This window comes from Stegodyphus dumicola, chromosome 12, assembly GCF_044657685.1.
Source record: "Stegodyphus dumicola isolate Sdum_Otavi_A_Nest chromosome 12, ASM4465768v1".
In the NCBI taxonomy this organism is placed as follows: domain Eukaryota; kingdom Metazoa; phylum Arthropoda; class Arachnida; order Araneae; family Eresidae; genus Stegodyphus; species Stegodyphus dumicola.
Window position 1 is genome coordinate 111199550 of NC_140779.1, and position 22764 is coordinate 111222313.

The 22764-nt window shown below is 33.6% G+C and overlaps 1 protein-coding gene across 3 annotated transcripts in view; it reads left to right on the top strand.

Annotated features, from left to right (window-relative positions):
- The first annotated feature begins 11109 nt into the window (after window positions 1–11109).
- LOC118185386 (uncharacterized) overlaps window positions 11110–22764 on the top strand; it is a 90607-nt gene continuing 78952 nt past the window's right edge. For all 3 annotated transcript variants that reach the window (XM_085806799.1, XM_085806800.1, XM_085806801.1), the window contains exons 1-2: window positions 11110–11351; window positions 16502–16576. In XM_085806799.1, the coding sequence (XP_085662925.1) occupies window positions 11256–11351; window positions 16502–16576 (171 nt within the window). In that variant the 5' untranslated portion in view covers window positions 11110–11255. The remainder of the gene's footprint in view (window positions 11352–16501; window positions 16577–22764) is intronic.

A 22764-nucleotide genomic window follows, 5' to 3' on the forward strand; every position in this document is an offset into this window, starting at 1 on the left:
CCACCCCCTCCTCGTTCACACACGTATACACAAACACACATCGGCGTTATTCGAAGCGTATGCTGCGTTGTTTGTAGTTATCGCGTTTGCCTACAGAATCGGTTCTTTTTGTTTTTACTGATAATCTCCCTCTACAAAACACTTTCCCGAAACGACTGCTGTTTCACAAATTGTTTTCTTGATGTCTTTTTTCGTTTTTGTTTTTGAGATTTTTTTTTTTATGTCTTTGCGCGCGAACGATAAAACAGGAACGTTTAAAGAGCTAATTGTTCTCTAACGCGATTTATTTATTTTTTTGGTGAATGGCTATTTTTTCTCTGTCTGTTGTTTCTGGTTAATGTCAAGAATCTTATGGAGGAAAAGGTATCCAGTAATTTAAAGGTTCCTGCGGTGATTTATCACATGCTACACACGATCGTCTGTGACGAACAAGTTAATGTCTATTCTCCGCCTTCAAGCTTTCCAAACGCTCTCTTAATTAACGTAGTAGATAAATTCACAGAGTTCTTCTGCCTTACCAGACTTCACTTCTGTTATTTGTAACGTAGTTGTCACGGAATGTATAAGAGGAAAACAATAATTCATAAAATTATCTACTTAGAAAAATGAGAAATTGTGCAAATACAATTCAAAATTATTCAGTCAAACTTTGTTAAGAAGTATTTGGCTTATTTGAATAAAGTTATGTTAATTGTCTATTATCTTGCATAAGCACTTAAAGCAATTAACGAGAATTGTCTGCGAGCATATTCTAGTCATAAACAAACCTGTCAACTTCATAAAAAGCTTTTTTTTTTTTTTTTTTCTCTTTTCTTTTCTTTTTCTCAATTTAGAGATATTATTTTTTAACGAAAGATGCAGAATAGAGGAAAAAAATTTTTAACCCAAAAGGGACGTTAGTCCCAAGTCTCGAAACGGCATTTTGCGTTGAATCACTATACACGGCTCATCATTTTTCAAGTTGTTGCCACAAAAATTACCACTCTGTATTATATTTAAAGAAATTAAATAAAGAAGAATCTGCAAGAATGTATGCTTATTTCTCGCATTGTGGGAAGAAAAAAGAAAAAGAACCTAGAACCACCAAATTTTGAATAACGTAGTCCTCCACCCGAATATGGTTACCTGGAAGTTCGAATTTGTTTTATTATCTATTTCGTATTTTTGAACACTTTAACGAATTTTTGATTAACGAACTCAACGATTTCAAAGCGAGCAGTGGCAACACTGTAGGGAAAAAAATAATTTTCATCTCCAGCGCGCGAGACTGTCTAACTTAAATTCTAAAGATATGCTGTTTATAAATATTTTATGATTTTGCTGCTGAATCAAATTTTATGTTGAGTAAGTGCAAAGAACGTGGTATTTAATAATTAAACTACAAAACGTTGATAATGAAAAGGCCAAAAATGTTTTTTAAAGCCATCTTAGTAAGAAAACTGAGCATTGATATGATAAACCGAAAAAAGACTGGGAAAGGGGAAGGAAAAAAAAAAAAAAAGCAGAAAAATGTTTGCCAAAACTTAGCGCTGCATTGGGAGTTCTAAATGTATACTGCTATGCTGCTTTTAACATTTCCGCAAATTTGCTGTTGAATTGTATATGGCGGAAGTGCGAGGAAAATGATAAATAATAATACATAGAAAAAATGCTGAAAAGACAAAAAAAAAAAAAAAAAAAAAATCAGTTAGTAGGAGTGAGCGTAAGAGTAGAGTGGTAGACTGTGAGCTCAGCGAAAGCGTAAAAAACCTTAACAAACCCTTTTGGGCAACAGTTAAAATACGAAACCTTTGCGATTTTTATTTTTTATACTAAAATTATTATATTAAATTTAAAAAGTTTCGCAAAACTGATAACTAAACGTTATGGTGCTGTGCTCTATCCTACAATGGTAACAGTAACTTCGAGTTAGAACAACACCTGCTGCTCCACTTGTAAAAAAAACTTCAGAGAAAACAGAAACAGCATCTACAGCGTATAAGAAAACTTTAGGTAATGTCCTTCGTAATATACGCAATATGGTATGTAATGGTTCCAAAATAATATAATAGTGAATAAATAAGTAAAATAAAAATGTACCTGTGTTTCAGTTCCTTTTACGCATATGTTATCCCCCCCCCCCTCTTTGCTAACTTTTCTGACACTAAAAAATTTGAAGAAAAGTTGGTAGCATTATGAGTTCAAGATTTAACTCTTATCACTCACAAATGGTGGAATCCTTCGCAATTATGTGCAGTTTTACAACTTATCTGATATCTCCCTTTACAAAACTCTAACCAACTTCATACAATACTTCTAACGAATTTTCTTCAAGAAATTAAAGTGGTAAATTAATTTCTACAAGCCACTTTGGCTAATGCTTCTTAGTAATAAAATCATTGACTTAAATCCTCCCCCCACCTTTTTTTTTTTTTTTTTTTTTTTTTTTTTTTCAATAGCGGGCTGTTGCTTATACCGGCATCGGCCACTCCTAAAGCCTTGCAGCAAGGATCTGGCATCCTAAGGCCAGATATGGTGGTCTTTTTATTATGGAGGCACCTAACAGGTAGGCCACCTTTGCCTCCTATGAAGGGACAGACAATTTACATCCATACCTTCTCCGGGATTCGAACCCAGTCCCTTCGGTATCGCACTGTGCCAGGTTCTCATACATAAAGTTCGTACTGTATCTGAATGCTGTAATGTATCTGTACATGTTTATATCTTTTATTTATGGTACCCTCAATGGCATGCTTCTTGTAAACTTTAACTATCATGATAACGTATATGTATGGATGTACTATATATCAATATAAGTGAGAGTATGTATACTTTTATTTGTTTCGGAATATTTATGTATGTAAGTGTGGTATTTATATGTATATACATATATTTTGATTGTACTCTTTTTCATGTGCCTTGTATGCACATGTATATCTCTTTTTTACATTTTATAAATGTCGTCTGCTCAGCCGGGGCTGCCCACGGCTGCGGCCTGGTAGCTAGTGGTTGACTCCCGCCGAGTTGGTAACCAATTCTGCATGGATATATCTATATCTGGGTCGGAAGCCAATTCAGCGGTTTATCTCCCCTAACCACTATACCGTCTGAGCGGCTAAATCCTCCATATAAAAGTAATATTAATTTAAAATAAAGCATTTCCTTTATTTTTTTAGTCAAAATAAATAAATAAATCTCACGAGCGAACACTCGTGAGCATATTATAAGCATAAGGGCACATATTATATCTCAACTGACTGTTGCAAACCAGTTTTAATACTTTATTTACCACCATATATAAACTTTCAGAATAATATTATGTGTAAAATAATTAATATCTTGAAAATATACACATTATTGTTCAAATATAATAAGATAAGCATTAATACAAAACTTATTACTAGATTACTTATCTACTAGATCTTATTTAATTATTCCTGTCAGTAAGGATGTAGAGTCATTAGGAGAAGTAGGAAACAAGAAAAACGAGCAATGCCCTCGCCTGGAATCGAACCTGGACCTCTCGAATACGCGCCGAGCGTGCAAACCGTTACACCACGTAGGCATACTGGACGGAGGGAGAAAATACCTTATAAGGAAAATGTATGTTTTTTGGAATATTTTTCCTCAAATCTATTTAACTAATTAATTTATCTTTACAAAATTTATCAGGTTTTTAGGATTGTAAAAAAATATGTCATTTAACAATAATAAAAAAGATTTTATTTTTTGGTCTAAAAAATGAAGTTATAATTTTTAATAACACTTTAAAAAATCATGAAAATGGTAACAACTAATATTTTGTTATTTTCATTTTTTTTTTTTTTTTTTTTTTTTTTTTTTTTTCTGTCTACATGTCTAATTTTAGGTTAAGAAGGCACCCTTTGATATGAATGAAAAATTCGAACTTTTCCCCATAAACGGCTTTATAGTAAAGTTGAAATTGAAAACTAATATGGATAAAATGAGAAAAACACACTTGAGTGAAATGAAAAAACTGTTGAGCTTCGATCAACGCTAAGAATATATTACATTTTAAATCTTCCCAGCACATTATAAACAACTCCCTTCAGTATTTATGCATAACGCCTGTTCAGTTTTAGCATTTTATTTATTTATTTATGTTTGTTTTATTTATTTACTTAATTATTTTTGTTCCAACTTCTTAGAAAGATTTTGGCAATTTAAATATTTTTTGCTCATTCTGAGTGGTTAGTTAAGTTCGGTTATTTGAATTTTACAAAACACAGGAGGACTGCCTACCTAGGAAGAGAGATGTCTTCATGTGTAAAAGCATTTTATGGTAATTAGCCAATTATTATGACTTAAATCTTTATAACTTCTTTCCGCAATCCTCACCAAAACCCAAATTACTTGGTTGATCATTTATGATGAGGGAATTGAACGTTTTAGTTTTGGAATGTTTGCTAACCTCTCCTGTAGTTTACGTTCCTCTTGCCCAGCTCTGCCACTGACTATTTCGGCTTTAGTCATTTCGCCAATGTTAAAAATGAGCTATTAAAAATATTGAGCCGGCTTAAGTAGACCAACCTCCGACTACATTACCTTTACTTTGAAATTTCCACTTAAGTTATTTTAAATACAGTCAAGTGGTAGCGTTTACTTGTACGCACAAGTCGTGCACTCTGTTCGTTTAAAGATTGAATATTTGAAACCTTCTAGTCATGATATTTTAGATAATTTTGCTTGTCAGTCTCATAGCATAAGAAGGATTTTGATTGAATATTTTCCAATTATCATCCTATACATACAGGATTTTCTACCGGAAATTGGCTTGTAGTATTCACGTTGCACATGGAGAAACCACAAAAACCACACTTTGCAGCAAGTCAGTTCACCAGCTCTCGAACCCAGGTCGAACTACTAATATTCAGCTTTCTTAACCATTCGGCCACTCGTGGGGCGCATTCTGAGTAAACGTCCCATATTAAATCCTAGAATAAGCTGCCCAGATGGAGAAGTGGTTAGTGACTTTGGCTGCCGTACCGAAGGGTCCGGGTTCAAATCTTGGAAAAGGCATGGATGTAATTTGTCTTTCCCTTCATAGGAGGCAACGGTTGCCCACCTATAAGATGTCTTCATAACAAAGAGACCACCGCTTCCGACCTTTGTAATAGCCAACGCCTATAAACGACTTGGGCCAGCCATTGGCGGTGAAAAAATGTCCTAAATTGGCGCAAATACTGTACGCAAGGTATGAAGGCGCACAAAGTCCCGAACCCTTAGAGGGCCTTTCCCACCGAATTAAATGTACATGTTTAAACTTTGTAATTTAGGCGGAAAAACAAAGTTGACTGAATTTTTGTTTCCACAAAATCATAATGCATGTGATGCAGTCGGAACTGAGCAAAAGCATCAACTGAACGCAATTTGGAACATAAAATGAAAAGCACCATATTCTCTCCGAGATGAGCGGTTTCAAATCATTAGTGATATACACTAATGACAACCTTAGGACTTTTGTGTTAGCCGAGTTCCAAATTTGTTGAGGCAAATACGTGAAAAGGACAACAAAAACAAAGGGACGGGGCGAGAACTGAATTAACCATTAAGCAAAATAAGCACATGCTTAGGGCATCAAGGAAAGAGGGCACGACAAAAAAGTTCTTGAAATTCAAGGAAAAGGAGGCACCACAAAAATTTCGCATTGCTAGTGTTACAAGGAAATATATGGCGCAGTTTTCCGGCTAGAACGTAGTTTTAGAATCACGTCTGAATACATAATGAGGAGGAGCGGTATTTAAACCGCGAAGTGCTTTGGTCTAAACGAGAGAGTTATCAGGTACTCTGTCTGCAAGCGTCCGCCTTTTTAGGCTTCTCTCTGGTAAGCTATTATCACGCTCGGCCGTTCTTAGGCCCTTGATAGCTTCGCAGTCAATTAGCGTTAAGGGGCCAACTCGGTTAAAATCTCGATAGCTTCGGCTATATCTCTTTAGATTAGTTTTAGTTTACTTCTTAGCCTATTAAGTTCAAGCCCAAGTGTCGGCTTTTATTGTACGCTCCAAGACGGAGTCCTGCTAAATCTTATCTGAATAATAAAGGGTTATTTACCCTTCGATCTTGTTATTCTTCTTGCACGAACTCAAGTGATTATTCGCTTATCAGTTCTTAAGATTTTTGACGTTTAACTGAGCAAAGTAAGGAACTCTACAGACTTTTTAACGGATGGAAGCAGCAGCATCTTGTAGCCAATGTCGGTAAAAATCCTCACCTAATTCACGAAAATCCGGACAGTTTTCTTTATTTGATTATAACAAAGCCCTCTACCGTCATCTACCTCACTTTAGGATTGCTTTTGTGGAGTCATTTTAAGAGAAATTGCAATTTTTTATTTATGTCTTAACATTTTACTGAATTTGGACTTTATTTTATTTTTTAATTATTAATTATTTTATTAGTTGTATTTAGTTATTTTTATATTTTTGCGTCTTATACATCTTTTAAAGCAACTGACAATGAAGACATTTTTTTCGTAAATGTTTCCATAAGGCAGTGAATAAAACTCTCAGTTCGATTCTCCGTATATTTTACTTAAAGTTTTCTGCTTGACGGAGAATGAAACATTAGTTTTGTAGCTGTTACGTACAGCTTCAGTTAATACTTTTTTTTTTAACTACACCATTTTTTTTTCTTTTTTTTTAATTTTTAGAACCTTATTGTTGTTTTCTACGGGTTCGTGGATTTGGAATAATTGGTGATAGTACTTGATAAAGAATCAAAACACAATTTATTCGCCAGTAAGCACTGTTACAAAGCACAGTTCCAAAGACATGTTTACACTCGTCGAAAAACTGCAACAAGTACGCTGAAAAAATCAGCAACGCAGCTTTCAGGATATAGCGGTGAAGACAGCTTCACGACAAAGTACTAAAGTACAGATCTCCGCTCGATCAATGACTCTCAAGCTAATCCCATAATTCAAGCCACACTACTTTCTCCCAGAAGAAGCTGGGTACATATAGCATTAACCTACCTTCGAGAATATTCCCGAGAAAACCCCTAAAGTTGCGTTCTACAATGTTTTCGCTACGTCTATATCATATCGCCAATTTTGTCGCCAAATCTGGGAACCCTGCTCTTCCCTGCCATTTTTGGACAACCCTAACCGGAAGCAATCTCACCGCAGTAGACATTTCGCAACATTATAGTAACCGCGTATCAGAATCCATAGGGCATAAAAACCATGTTTCTATAGAGAATAAAAACTATGTTTCTATAGAGAATAAAAACCATGTTTCTATCGGAATCTATAGAGCACACACAATACTGCAGATCGTCATCTGTTGACAGTTTATTAAAATAAATTTTTCATACAGATTTAGCCCATCAAGATATAGCTAAACCATAAGTCTAATTAGTAGAATTTGGAAGTTAATTAAACAACCCCATCCAGATATCCATACATTAATTTCTATCTACAAGTTCATCGCTGCAATTAGTTTATCAGTAAATATGCATAAATATAAAAATCAGTCCAGCTTTCAATTTAACAAAACTTTATCAAAATTTATTAAAATTATCTCACAGAATAAACAATATTACACACAGCAGTAATAAACAGCGATATTCAGAGTAATAATACAGCTTCCATGCTCAGTTATACCTAGCATAATCCGGATAATCGGTTCCACAAGTATCCTGTTTAAAACTACATTAATGGAGGAAATAAACATATGCAAAAAAATTTTATTAGTTCTAAAAATTTTGTTCTCTTTGTTTTTCAATAATTAAAACACTATTAATGAATTTAAACGTCAATCAGAAATAATTTTTAAAAATGTATGTTTTTCGAAATGAATTTTTGATTCCCTAAAAATTGCACATATCGATATCCGCACACTTATTCTGCCTTTGTCCTATTATCTTCATCCACTTCTTTATAACAACGAATTGCATTATCTTTCGAAAAATTGTCAGGCAGTGATCTGAAACTGGAGGCTTCGAAGCATATGATTAAAAATATTTGGCCTATGAGCTGTTTTTAGACACTACATTTGGCTCGCAAGCTCAAGATTGAACACCCCAGCATAGTTGCATATACAGTGAATTTTGTTTAACACGAAACTGAGGGGGACCGAAATATTTTTTCGTGTTAAAGGATATTGCACAAATATCTAAAGACTTTTATCTGCAAGAAATTTTTGCTGGTTTTTAATTCAAACATATTGATAACTGCATCAATTCATTATATTCAACAAAATTAAGTTTATTAGATTATATTTTATTTACGTAGATATATATACATGCATGCACTTAATAAAAATCAATGAAACAGAATCATCCACATGAACTTGTTGAAATTTAATGCAAAATTTTCAAGTTTTTTTAAAAACAAAACATTTACAGAGTTTTTGGAAAATAATCTGATATTTTTCTTTGCAGTGTCTTTTTTAGCATCAGATTGCATTATTCGATGTCGTCGGTTTTGTTATTCATTTAACTATTGCAATGTGCGTCTAAATAACTATGCCTACTTTTCAAGATGTTCCTCATTTCAGATCACGTGGGAATAGGAGTTGCATTATTCATTTCATTTTCGTTGTTGGAATCGGCCTCAATGATGTTTTTTAGCTTCAAATAAACTCCAAAACGTTTTTATCTGCCATTATGGGGGCACATTATCATCATCTACTGCAACGAATTCTTCCGATGATACAGTAGGACAGTTCAAAAACTACAGAAACCTTCTCAAACATTTCATTGAGTATCGGCTCAGTTTCATTATCCTCCTTATCCATTTTTTTGGCGTCAAAGAATCTCATACTTTTCAGAATCCTGCATGACGAAAACAATTTTCATTCGTCCTGGGAGTCACTGAATTCCATGCACAAGACAGCATATGAAGAGCATATACTAAGCTGATTGAGAAATCTTCATTTGCTTCGATTGGAAGCAAATATTTTTGACGCAATTGCTTCCGGTAGAAAATTTCATTTTTTGTATAATCTCTTGATCACAAGGCTGCAAGATACTTGTTGTATTCAGGGACAAAGAGATAAGCTTTATAGCTAATACAACGTTGGGTGAGCCGGATAATTATCAATTATCATTGCAACCTTACGCAACTTGATTAGCTTCACCGCGAACATTTTTAGTACTATGTCATTTTTTTGAAACGTTCCAGCTATCTTGGATTTTCAGAAATATAATACCCATTTGTTTAGCAAGTTCATTGCTTCTTTTTAGCATTAAAGGTCCTGATACAGGAGCATACTCAGATCTCGCTTGTTTGAACCAAACAAGTAAAACCGTCTCTAAATCCTCGTGTTTGGCCGTTCTCATCCGTTTTCCCTCTGCCTCGAACATTTCCGTAATTTGCTCTCATTTTTTAATTATTGTTGATAATGCAGAGTTAGCAATACCCAAATCTTTACAGGTTTTCGTTTTAGTCTTCTGTTTTTGACCAACAGCCTTAAGAAGCTCCATCTTCATTTTAAGCGAAAAAGCAGTTTTCTTTCTCCCTGACATTTTTGCCATTGTGCTTGTAAAAACGTCTTCTTAAATAGAAATAAAACGCAAACCCAGCTCATTGACTTTTACTCACACTGCGATGTATTCGTCATTGATGTCCAAAGCCAAGTGATGAGAGATGAGATGTTTTTGTATCACTTTTGTAGGTTTGGAGGGTGAAGGTAGCTTAGATAAACAAAACTGGCTCCTTTCATGGCTATTGCAAAGCCAAGATAGCCTCCTTTCCACGAAACATGTGAAATCACATTTCTTTCACCTCTCTTAAATCTCGGCCGCGCGACTGGTGTTTTCTGTATTTTGTTCATTCCCTTTTAGTGTTAAGCGATTTTCGTTTTGTGTCAAGAGAAAAAAATGCGTGAAAATACATAGAAGTTTGTCAGGACGGTTGAATGACTTCGTGTTAACCGATATTTCGTCTTATGCGGTTCGCGTTAAACGTATTTCACTGTATATCCAACTAGTAAATCCAGAAAAACTGTAGTGAAATGTCCAGAAATATGTAGCGTAGAGCAAAATTTTAAAACTACATAAAAATAAACGGCTTAAATAGACTTGAGGAAAAGTGGGAGAAGTTCTTGCACTATTTTAAACTTTTTTTTCCTTTTGCTGAATTAAAACTGAATTTGTGATGAAAATTTCAATCCGTACTGTCAAACCGTACCGTAATTCCGGACTGATCGAAGACAGACTGTTGGATATCTGCTGCCAAGTATACCTAACTCAAATTAAAAGCTTAACCGTTACATCATTTTCTAATGCCGTTAACAGTTAAATCTTGCAGTTATAATAGTTTGTAACAAAATAGTTCGTGCATTTTTATTTTGTAAATTTAAATAAGCCCATATATTAAAATATAAGCTTAAACCTAGGAAAAAATAAAACCTAGAATAAATACTTAGCTGAGAATGAACTCTGATACACGTCTGTATCAGAGTTCATTCTCTGACACGTCCACGTCTTCTCTGATACAGACGTGTTTGTTTAGGTAAAATGGTGAGGCAAAGTTTATTTACATATTTAAATGCTGTATTTTGAGTTTTTAATTTTTACAGACCTAAACAAGTACTTCTCTCTTTAGATACATTCCGCAAGAGAAGAAGAGGAAGAATGACCTTGTTGTTTACATTAGCTATACATAAGTCATGTGATCTCAGAGGTCATCTGCATTGTTTGTTTACATTAGCTACGCATAAGTCACGTGATCTCTGATGTCATCATTATGTATCTCATTGTCTTAAACTGAGTTATTTTTTTAACTCAATATAAAAGGTTTCAACATTTATGAAATTTTACACTCTATTTTGTCTTTAAAATGCAGATTTATGAGTTCTATTTTTGTTTGTTAGCAGTCGCCTTACGACCATACGGTAGAAAGGGAGAAAAAGGCATATAACTTTTGAGATAACTCAGCATCTAAAACCCGACAGGCAGTTCGATAGTTTTTGTTGATATATCTGTCAGGTGCAATATTTTAAAATTTCAATTTTCTAAATAATTGAATTAATAAGCATTTTCTAATGATAAAGAAATTATATTTAATTATGCGTCACCTAGCGACCAACCATCGTAACAAAACTAAAACTAAAGTGACCGTTATTTTCGAGCAACGAAGACTTTCTCTTTAAACCTGGTATGGCAGATGGCGCTGCAAAACTTGCAGCAAAGCGTTTTTGTTTACGTTGCTAATGGTGTGTTAATCATTTCTAGGCTTAAGGAATTTCAATGATATTAAAAAAACATTAACGGTAGGATGTAAAAACATCATCCACAATTTCGTAATCACAATGTCGAAAATAACTCTGAAGCCTTTGGACGATGGACAGAAGGCCGTTGAGATACCTGTGGGCAAGACGACCATTGGGCGAGGACCTTTCCTCGGCGTACGTATGGAGACATCTAGATGTGTATAGCGTTTAGGCTTAACGTATATACTCATTTACCCGGAAGTATATTTTGTGTAAAGTTCGAATCTTGGGCATATTTTGTGCATGTCTCGAAATAATGTCCACGGAGATTTGTTGATTTTTATAATTAAAAAACTCAGTAACCTGTTGGAAGAGATTTCCCGCGACAAATTTGGCGACGTTTTTAGTGTTTTCATATGTGTATTGTTTATAATAATTTGTAATATTAATTATGATTTTTAGTTGGAAAAGATGACGTATACAAAACATAAAATGTATTTGCGTTAGTATGTTAATGATTGCGAAGTAATGCATTACAATGCAGCACGTCAAATGTATGTTTATGTACCTTTAACTGTTAAAGAGACAAGATAGTTAAAGGCAGATTGCTCTTTAAATTAGCAAAGTTATGTTTTCATAGTTGCATTTTAAAAATTTGTAAATAAATGGTAGGTTTTCTAACGCAGTTAGTTTAAGTGGATGTGATGTAATTTTAAAGTATAAACTAATTAACTTTAGATAGTATTATGTTTTTGGATGCATTTGTGAACTTCATCCGTGCAGTTTTCACCCATTTTAATCAGGTGATCTTAGTTTCAGGTTGTTACAGTTTATAGTGTCCTCTCTTATTGCAAAATTTGGTGAATGAGTTTTAACTTCAGAGTCATAGAAGACATTTGAATTGAATTTTGATTGAACATTTGATTGATGCCTTAAATGTTAGGTTATAAGAATATATTATGTATTTTTAAGCCTAAACAGAATTTGTATGGTAAATGTGGGTAGCATAACTCAAAGTATTTGAAAAGGCTGTTTGAAACAGTCAATTGATTTTAAGAAAAGCAAGTTGATTTTTTTAATTTTTAGTTGTTTCAGGTTTCTTATATAATTTACAACATGTTAAGCAGCTTTTCAAATATACTTTGAATATGATTTTAGTGTAATGAAAAAAATTCAGCTAGATATCTTAAGTGTATTTAGTTGGGGGCTGTCTGCTTGAGTATCTGCTTTGAGTTGGATTGATTTTTTGTTTGCTCTCTGAAGTTCTTTTTGTGCATTTTTATTTGATGCTAAAGAGGTTTAAAACCATTTGCTTCCTCCATATTTATTGTAGTTGCAAGAAAGTGTTACTGGGATTTTACTGCAATGTTTCAGTTTTCGTTCATTAAAACTCATGATTTATGCATTGCTGATTTTGCTTACCAGCACTGACCAATGAAAACAGTTAATATCCTGATTCCTCCTCTTCTTCCCTAAAATAATTAGGAAGTGTTTATTTTATTGAAGCTTATATATGTATAAACATTTTTAAAGCATTTTTTTTTTTTTTCTTATTGCGTTAATAATGATGTTTACAAATTGGATCAATAATTAATTTATCAGGAATGATTTTGCTAAAAAAATTTTTAAATTCTATAATATTAATAGTTTTGAAAGACATAAACTTTATTCTTAGCTATCATTCTTTATTAGTTTTTAGAAATGTTAGACAAAATTTTATTCACAATCAATTTTTACTTTGATACATAAAGATTATAAGGCCCAGTGGCTAGTGTGTCACGCAGCTGCACCACAGGTCGGGAGGTTCGACCCCCGGGCTGGGCAAGGGTGACTCAGCCTTTCATCCCTTGAGTGGGCCGATAAAATGAGTACCAAGTTTGCTTGGGGACTAAACTCTGGGGTGGCCCTGCGACAGACTGACTCCTTGCCCAATGCAAATGCTGATGCACCCCGGGGCTCAAGCTCAAGAAAGCAGATTTTAGGGCACTGCAGGTGTTGCGCTACCGAGTTTAGTTTTTTTTTTTTTTTTTTACATGAAAATTATGAACAGAGTTGTGATATGTCCATTAACAAGTAAAATGACCTCTCATAAATTTGAAATTTTGGTTAATTTGAATAACAGTCGTAGAAAAATTACTTTTACTAATCTTAATTCCTGATGGTTTGGATAGTTTTTCTGGTCTATGTGAATCTGAATTAACAAATGCTGACTGTATTAGTTACTCAGATTCATTCCTATTAGAAATGATTAATATGATTTGTTCCTTGTTGCATTTGAGCTGCACCTTTCTTTCTATTTCAAATAAAATGTCAGGTTTGTTTTTTAATGTTAAAATAGTAGGTAAAAGTGTATTAACAGGTACTCCTTGGTGAAAATTGGCGATTTTTGTGTATACTACCGAGTTTATACTAGTTTTGTTTATACTACTACTTTATACATGGATACCGAGTTTGTGCAATTCTTTCACTTGTTATTTTGGCTTTGTGTAGCGGCAATTATAGTGCCAAAAATCGCCACTACACAGAGACAAATTCCCAAAAATAAGAGTAAAAAAATATCCTCCATAGTTCCGGACTGTCCGGAAAATGGCTACTAAGTAAACCTTCATTTACACACCAGTGAATTAATGCTCTTTTCCCTTTCGTTCCAAATCGTACAGAAACTTCAAATTAATCTTACTACATTCAGCCATTCTACCGTCTAAACAGCAAAACAAGCAATGTACTTCCAATACACACCGCCAAGCCCTTACAAGACATCCCATAATTCAAAGTTTACCGCAATCGTGCAACCGATTAAGTCATAATAGGGTTTCCATAACATTCAATTACTCAAGTTACCATAAATAAAACAACAACTTTGCGATAATACAAGGGGTACCCTTCAGTCTGCTCTAACCAAAATATATAATCTGTCATGTAATGTTTTATAATTGCGAAATTCCTTTTCATACGAGACCAGAATTTCATGGCTCACCAGCAGCAGAGCGATAAAGTCGCTAGGCATTGGTAGTTCGAATCCTGTGAATTTGCTGGCTGCATGAGCGTTTTCATAATTTTCTCTATGTGTAACCTGTATACTAGCCAGTTTTGTTTAGAAAAGACCTCCAAGAAAGTATCCTTTCCCTCAAGCAGATGGTCCTCGAGGCTTTGCTGTACTCATATAAACCAAACCAAACCAAAATTTCACAATTCAGATTTGTGTAAACCATCATGATTTGTATATTAGGTAGAATGCTTCACATGCTTGTAATATCTCAGCTATGAAGCTGGTATAGGCCAAGGTCCCTATACAAACTAGGTTACATTTTCCAGTGCTCAAATTTCTTGTAAGTCAATTGACTTACAGAAGTAGGACAAACAAAGAGAATTGTATTTAGTTTCCAAGGGAGTAGTTGCTTTCCTGTAATTGTGTAACATCACATGCTAAAAGATAACTGTTTGGGAAGATATCTGTCTAATGGTACAATAACCTTGGTGTAGGCCTTAAATAACAATGCAGATAAAAAACCTCAACAGGTTGAAAGAAAAGTAGTAAAGAGAGGAATTCTATATGAGGAACATTCAGTTAATGAACTGGAATTTGTCAGCTAAATTTTAATTTATTTTTTGAATACAATTAAACGATTTAATGTTATTTTTCTGTGTAGTCACCTACACAGAAATTATTAGAAATATTGTAATATGTGTATTCTAACATCCATGAAGTTTCATAATTCCAGAAGAATTGACTGTGTGTTAACTCATTCTTGCTTATCGCTGGTAATCTCCTTATTAGTCTTGGATTTCTTTCCACCTAGAAATTCTAAATAATGACCAAAGTGATAAACCCAATGGTGCCAAATCACCTCTAAACTGATTTATTTTTCAAGTCTCGAATAAATCTGAGATGGAATAATACCTTCATAGTCAAAAATCTAATGAAGTTTCACTTCTGTGCAAGATTATAAATCTCTTGGCCTGATAGTGTTCATTATAGTTAACATCAGAATGGAAGGAAACTAGCACTACTATTGACAAATTCAAACATGAATGTTTGCCTAATAAATCATGAGTATATTGAATTCTCTACAAGACTAGAGATAAAAAAAAATCTGTTTATACTTGAACATTCAGTGTATTATATTTTATTTAAAGTGGTGTTATATTCTAGCCATTTCAGTACTCTTCTGTTATCGGGACCAGATTCAGAACTGTATATATTTTTGCTTGTGTGTATTTATATATGTGCATATATGTGTATGTTTACACATATACATACCCTTCAGTATACTCTGACCATATTTATAACTAATTACCTATTAATTGTTAATTATTGTATATTTTTGAATATAAGCTGAAAGTGTGTTTTTTCTTCAAAAATTTATCCAAAATTCAGAATCTGTGTATTAGCTGAAATTAAAAAAAAAAAAAAAGTTACATTCAAACTTGTTGCCTTGAGGGTGAAAATGTTGCCAGTCAGATGAAACATGTGGATTATTTTCTAATCAAGTCACTGTAAAGTAAAATGTCATGCAAAACAGATGTAGTTATAACTCTTTAACCCTATCTGAAGTTAGTACATTTTCCCCATTCATTTATTTGTATCTGATCATTTTATTTATTTATTTATTTATTTATTTATTTATTTTTTATTTATTTTTTTTTTTTTTGTGTGTGTGTGTGTGTGTGAAAGACGAGTGGGAAGAGAAAGCCTTTTACGTGAAATTTCAAATTATAGGTGACCGCTTTTGATGAAAATTCTAACAGCATATGGCTGCTGAGATTTTTCATGTTAGTGGTGGTGCATCAAACCAGCATTATAAACTATTTGGAAAATAAAGCAACATGTTTTCATAAAATGAGTATCTCATTTCTTTTTTAAAATGTTTTATAAACTTCAGAAATATGAAATAAAAAAGTATGATATTTGGCAAGGATCGCTAACTCCCGGCTAAAGAAAAAGTACCTGTGTTTTTTTTGTGAAGCCGTAGTTTAGCTTTTGAAAACTTCCCAAAATTCTTGAACATTATTTTTCCTTAGAAAATTGCTTTTTTTCAGTACAACTTTATGTGCAAAGAGTGTTATAAATCACAATTTATGCATGGGTTATGAGTTAAAAAGTTGGGGAAACACTGATCTCGTTCATTCTGTAAATAAATCTTCATGCTGTATTTAGTTATATAGCAGTATACAGAATATGTTGCTCTAAAAATATGAGATAATAATATGTACAGTTGTGAATTATAAGAAGAAAAATGCATTTTATATTTTATGCATGACTTCAAGACTTTCATAGTTCTGATTTGTATATATTTATGTAGTATATATACAAAAAGTAAAATATTACCTTTTATTAATTTCAGTGCAGTGATAAAAAAGTTTCAAGAAATCATGCAGTTTTAGAAGTCACAAGCAAAGGAGAAGTATTTTTAACTCCTGTAAGTAATTTTCATTTCAATGTCATTATCTGTTTGTAAATCTTAACTGTAAATATGTCAAGCAGGGATTTTTTTTTTTTTTTTTTTACAAAATAATAATAATAGTTATTATTTTAATAAGAATTTTATTTAATGTATTTTTATTTACTCTTTCTAAACATAAGTTTTATATGAAATATGTATTTCATTATTTAAAATGAATGCTTTTGCCAAAAATATATTTTACAATGTTGTAATTTATAGTACCAATTACTCATATGAGCAAAAAATACATGGTAAAAAATATACGGGTACCTCTTGGCAAAAATTGGCGATTTTTGGCGGCACATGGATACCAAGTTTGTGCAATTCTTTGACTTGTTATTTTGGCTTGTGTAGCAGCGAATTTTGCGCCAAAAATCGCCACTGCACAAAGCCAAAATAACAAGACAAAGAATTGCACAAACTCGGTATCCATGCACACATCAGCCTATTTTCACTTTAAAAAAAATCCCAGAATTGTACAAACTTGGCATTGCACACTCCCTTGACTTTATCCATGTACACATAGACCTATTTTTCACTTAAAATAAAAACAGAGAATTGCACAAACTAGGCATTGCACACTCCCTTGACTTTGTCCATGTACACATCGAACTATATTCACTTAAAAAGTCAAAGGAGCAGCCAACAAAAAAATATATAATCTCAATAAACTACATTTTAAATCAAACAATGAAATCACATAAAAAAGGAAATTCATCTTTGCACTTCAGAAAGAAAATATCCACTTACCTTATTTACAAATTAACATGTCTTCGGTCAAACAAAATTCCTTAACTGCATCTAAAAACTTCCTAAAATTATCCGAACTAGAATCTATATACTGGCGTCGGCACATAAATTCACAAAATAAGAGTAAAAAATATCAGTACTATTCCGTTTTAAGGACCGTAAAAAATTGCAGCGAAAATGTATGCGCAAAAGCACCAAATCTAGCAAACGTGCCCATTTAACAGCGTGCCAAATCTAACGTACGTGCTGATTTCAAATTGTGTAAGTTTAGATAGTTCTATATTTCTTAAGATGCCATTGAAATACTAGTTTAATTTTTAAATCTTTTTTTGATATCCCATGGATTGAACGATTTGGGAATTGCCCATGACAAAAAGTCTGCAATAGAATTTTTTCAAAGAAAAGGCATCATTCATTATAAAAAATTATGTTTGAACAACCAACGAGATAAAATTATGCTTTAGCGATAACTCGGTAGCGAAATAGTGATGCAGGAATCCATTCAGTTAAGTTTAGCCTTTTTTATATAAATTATAATAATAAAAAAGTATTATATGAAATTAACCTTTCATCTAAATTAAAACAATCTTTAGATAGTTATTTATTATTATACTTTCTTTCTTGCATTTCTCTTTCTTTAGGGTTGCCACAATTATTTTTGGCAGCACTGGCATCAACAATAGTTTGGCGATTTTTATGGTCCTCAAAACGGAATAGTATCAAAATATCCTCCATATCATCTGACCATATGTATTTCCTCCCTACAAACAGGACACTTAATAATGGCTACTAAGTAAACCTTCATTTACACACCAGTCAAGTAATGCACTTTTACCCTTTCTTTCTAAATCGTACAGAAACTTCAAATTAATCTTACCACATTCAGCCATTTTACCGTCTAAACCAGAAAACAAGCAATGTACTTCCTAACCAACACGCACAACAAGCCTTTACAGATTCACCACAATCATGCAACTGATTACGTCATAATAAGGTTTCCAAAACATTCAACTACGCAGGCTACCCATAAACCACCACATGGCGATAAATGAAGCAACAACTTTGCGATAATGCAAGGGGTACCCTTCTCTCTACCCTAACCAAATTTATATATATAATTGCAAAACAATTTTTTTAAAAACATAATATATTCATGTGTAGTATTTTTGCGCATTAAGCTGAATTAACCATGTTCTTGGTTTTATCATTCAATAGAATTGCCATGTTTTTGGTGTACATTTTTAATATACACAAGACAGTAACCAACCCATTAATGCATATACTGTTTGAATACTCATGAATTTGCACACTTTATATTTAACTGTAATTTTACTGATTAGCCCACCAACTTCCGAGCGGTAAAGTCGCTGAACACTGGTAGTTCGGTCCGAGGTTCGAATCCCACGAATGGGCTAGCTGCATGGCCATTATAGTGGTTTTCCCCATTTGTAACGTGTATACGAGCCAGTTTTCCTTAGAAAGTCCTCCACGAAGGCATCCCTCCCCTTAGGCAGGGGCTTTGCCATAATCACACACACACACATTTTACTGATTACTATTTTGTAAATGCTGGTCACATAGATATATGTTTATTTTTTCTTGTAAAATTTCCAGTTTTTAAAAAATGGTTTTCTTTTTGTTATTGCTATTTTTTTAATAGAACAATACCTACACGTCATAGCCATAATCAAACAAAGGATTGTTGGCAATAACTTAATGACTTTTCCGGAGTAGTGGAGAAGATAATTACATTACATTTCCATCATATCAAATTCCACTTTGTGAGATTTGCAGCACCTGTGATTTTTTTTTTTTTTTTTTTTTTGAAATACTACACATGTGGAAATAATGGTTTGCTTTTTCTTCATTTCGTGGTATATTTTATAAACACATGATGCAAAATGGGATTAAAAATTAATATGATATGGATAAACATTTCCCAAGACTTTTGCTTATTAAAAAAAAAAAAAAAAAAAAAAAGGCTGCAGTGCAGCTGTGTGCTTGCTGTAATTTATCCAAAGTTCATGTTAAGATTAAAAAAGGGGGAGGGGGAAGACATTCTGACTTTGTCATATCTTTCTCCAAAAAAGGAGGACGTTAATAACAAAAATAATGAAGGGTTGCTTCTATCTTACAAGTATATGAAACAATTTCTAGGACTGTCAAGTGGTTGCAGGAATCAGAGTTTGATGATATTTTTGGCAGTGTATTGTTAGGTTCTAGCTAATATTCATGTCACAATTATCTTTAAATGCAATGAAAATAAAGAAGACTATACCCCAGAAAAGTGAGAAAAGAAATTAATTTTTAAAAATGCAGAAAGTACTGGAATGTGTATGTGTATGCGGAGAGCATGTGATTGAGTGAGAATGGTATTTAACTGCTGTTGGAGAAGGTAAGGGATTATTCTTGCGCTTTTGCGAGTGATGGGAAAGACTACTGATCTAAGTGAATTTGATAGGGGTCCTATTGTAATGGCCCAAAGGCTCGAAGCAAGTATCTCAGAAACTGCATGACTTGTAAGTTGTTCACGATCTGCCATTGTTAGTATTTATGCAAAGTAGATAAATGACAGGGAAACCAGCAGTAGCTGCCAAGGTGTTGGATGTCCACATCTCATCAAAGGAAAAGGACTTCAGAAACTGTCCCATTAGGTACAGCAAAATCGACACCAGACAGTGCTCAGCTGACAGCCCAATACAATGCAGGTCCAGGTGCAAGTATTTCAGAACAACAGTTCAGTGGATACTGTTGGCTATGGGACTGCACAGCAGACATCCTACCTGTGTGCCTCTGTTCATCAAGTATCGTTGTCAGCTGTGCGTGTAGTTGAACTGGGAACATCGAGACTGGACCATGGATAAGTGGGAAAACAGTTTGCGTGGATTTCTCATTCATCATACCGATGGTTGTATCATTGTATCATGCAGTCTTCCAAGTGAACAGTTGCTGGCACCAGGGCACTACTTACTGACCTCCCTCAGGAAGCTGTGTTTAGTTTCTTATTGTTGGACGTGGTGTTGATGACCTGCTATGTTCCCTGATTGAAAAGAATACTGAAGTACTTATGCATGTAGATGAACTAGTCCTTTAGACATCTAGTCCTAAATACAAATCTAATTGGTCCAACGTCTCGCGGGAGCTAAATGGGGTTGTGCAACCTCAACTCTTCTAGCTACCTATAGGATTTTGGTAAAACCTGTAATGATTTATTGCAATGCTGCACTTATTATGGTCTCTCAAAAAGGAATGAATAATATGATGAAATGTATGCACTATAAAATAAAGAAAATACTATAAAATAAAGAAAGCTTTATCAATAATTAACACGTTTATGGCGTACTGAACAAAGGAAGCTTTATCAATAATTAACACATTTACCGCATACTGAACCTTGGATTAGTTCTGGACTTTGTCCCCGCAGACTGAAAATCCAGGAAAGCTTTCCGTAAGCTGTCTAGAGGGAGATCAATGGGCTTGAGATTTCGACTTGGGTTGAGCTATTATTAACACCAACTAACCCTTTCGAAGCTTATAATGACTTCTTACTTTTTGTATCTTTTGAACCATGTTTCAAAGACTCAAGATTGTAGTACAGCTTTGTTCAGCTCAGGTATGAAAATTATCCTCCTCACCTTTGAATGCACATCTCTACTGATAACTCAAAACTTGATATAAATCGTGCTGCTGGAGCCAGAATTATCTGTGAGCATTTCTCACAATGCCCGTCCTTCCCTTCTCGAATAGTTTGCCATATTCTCAGACTTGGGCAGCAATACTGGCAATTACTAATGGTTGCCAAGCTTCTATTTCCTTAACTGTAAAGTTATGTAGATCCCTATTATGAGAATTACTTAAAACATAAAATAATCATTTTACAGTGGATTCCTTCTGGGTGGCATGCCCGTAGATGAAAAGGCAGCTGAGCTGGCCGAAAGAGGATGCCATATTATTCACGTTTTAAATGGCCAGGTTAGTTATAAGTCTGTATTGTCAAAAACCAATATAACCTTCAAATCCAAGCAACCGTTACAACTAAAAGAAAGAACAAGAGATAAACTCTGCGAGAGTGACATCTATAATCTTCCAGAATATCCCAGGAGCAGTGTTGTAGCTGACTTTTATCTATTATCAATGCATGCCTGTTTATATGCTTACCTTCACAGATTCTAAATAGTTGATTATTCTGCCTGCCCTCTTTGCTGCAATGGTGCGGTGATGAATGCTGGTTATCTTATCATTTGTACAGTGCTCTCTCAGAAGAGTGTTTTTTCCAGATACTAGTAGGCTAGAGACCTTTTAAACAGACTACAGACTTGATCTTGTTTTAACTTACTTTTCTCCATTTCTATTTTTCTTTTTGTGTAATTCTTCATTGTACTTCAGACTTCTCTGTGTAAATTATTGTACTATGTATTCTGTTGCATTATTATTGTATTTTTGTAGATTTTTGGGATCTGTGCGTAGCATAAGGATATTTGTCTTCGTATTGTCAGCTGCATTAGAAATAATAATAAAAAAAGCTGTGCTGGTCAGTTATTTATTCCCGCATATTTTAAGCATACCCACACAATAAAAATATACTTTCAAAAGTTTTAGATATTGATCTAATATATTTTACCTTTTAAAGCAGAGCTCTGAATTGGCTCAACAAATGTAAAAAGTGCTTTAAATTCTTGTGCACGACATGTTTGATCAAGCACTGCTTGTCTAATAACCAAAGTTGAAAGCTGTTTAAATCAAGTATTCCTTCTTAACTTTTGGTATTGGATGCTGCCAAGCCCACCCTGTATCACAGATTAACAGATATCGATTTATGAATCACAATTTACACAATCTGTAAAATTCTGCTTGTAAAGGAGTATTATGTCAGATTTAACTAGACAGCTTCAAATTCATAATCTTCTTCTTGGCTTGAATTACTGCTATAGGTGATCAGCACACATGTACAAGAGAAGTTCACGTATTGGCTTAATGTTTTATCAGCTAGGTGGTTGTCATCTAAATGTTCAGTAATTCGGAAGAAGGAAAAAAAGAAAGAGAGATACATGAAAATACTATAATTAAATGTTTACAATTTAAAAGAATTCAAAACTCCTACTTCCATAAAGAAGTTTTGAGTTTTATTTAAAACAGGTTGAAGCATATGCATTCAACAACAGACTTCTTAATGGTTATTTTTAAACATTATTTAAAACATATTCAACTGTTTATGTAATAACAGGAGTTTACAAACACACATTGTTTAATATTTGTACAATAACAATTCTTGTTTTCTGATCTCTAATCTTGTAATGAATAATCCATTTTACTGTCACGATTGAGAGCATTTACTTTTCTAACAGCAAATCATTTTCAGTTCTACCCGTTGCATTTAAGATGTCTATTAATTTAAAATTTGTTTGAATGATTTC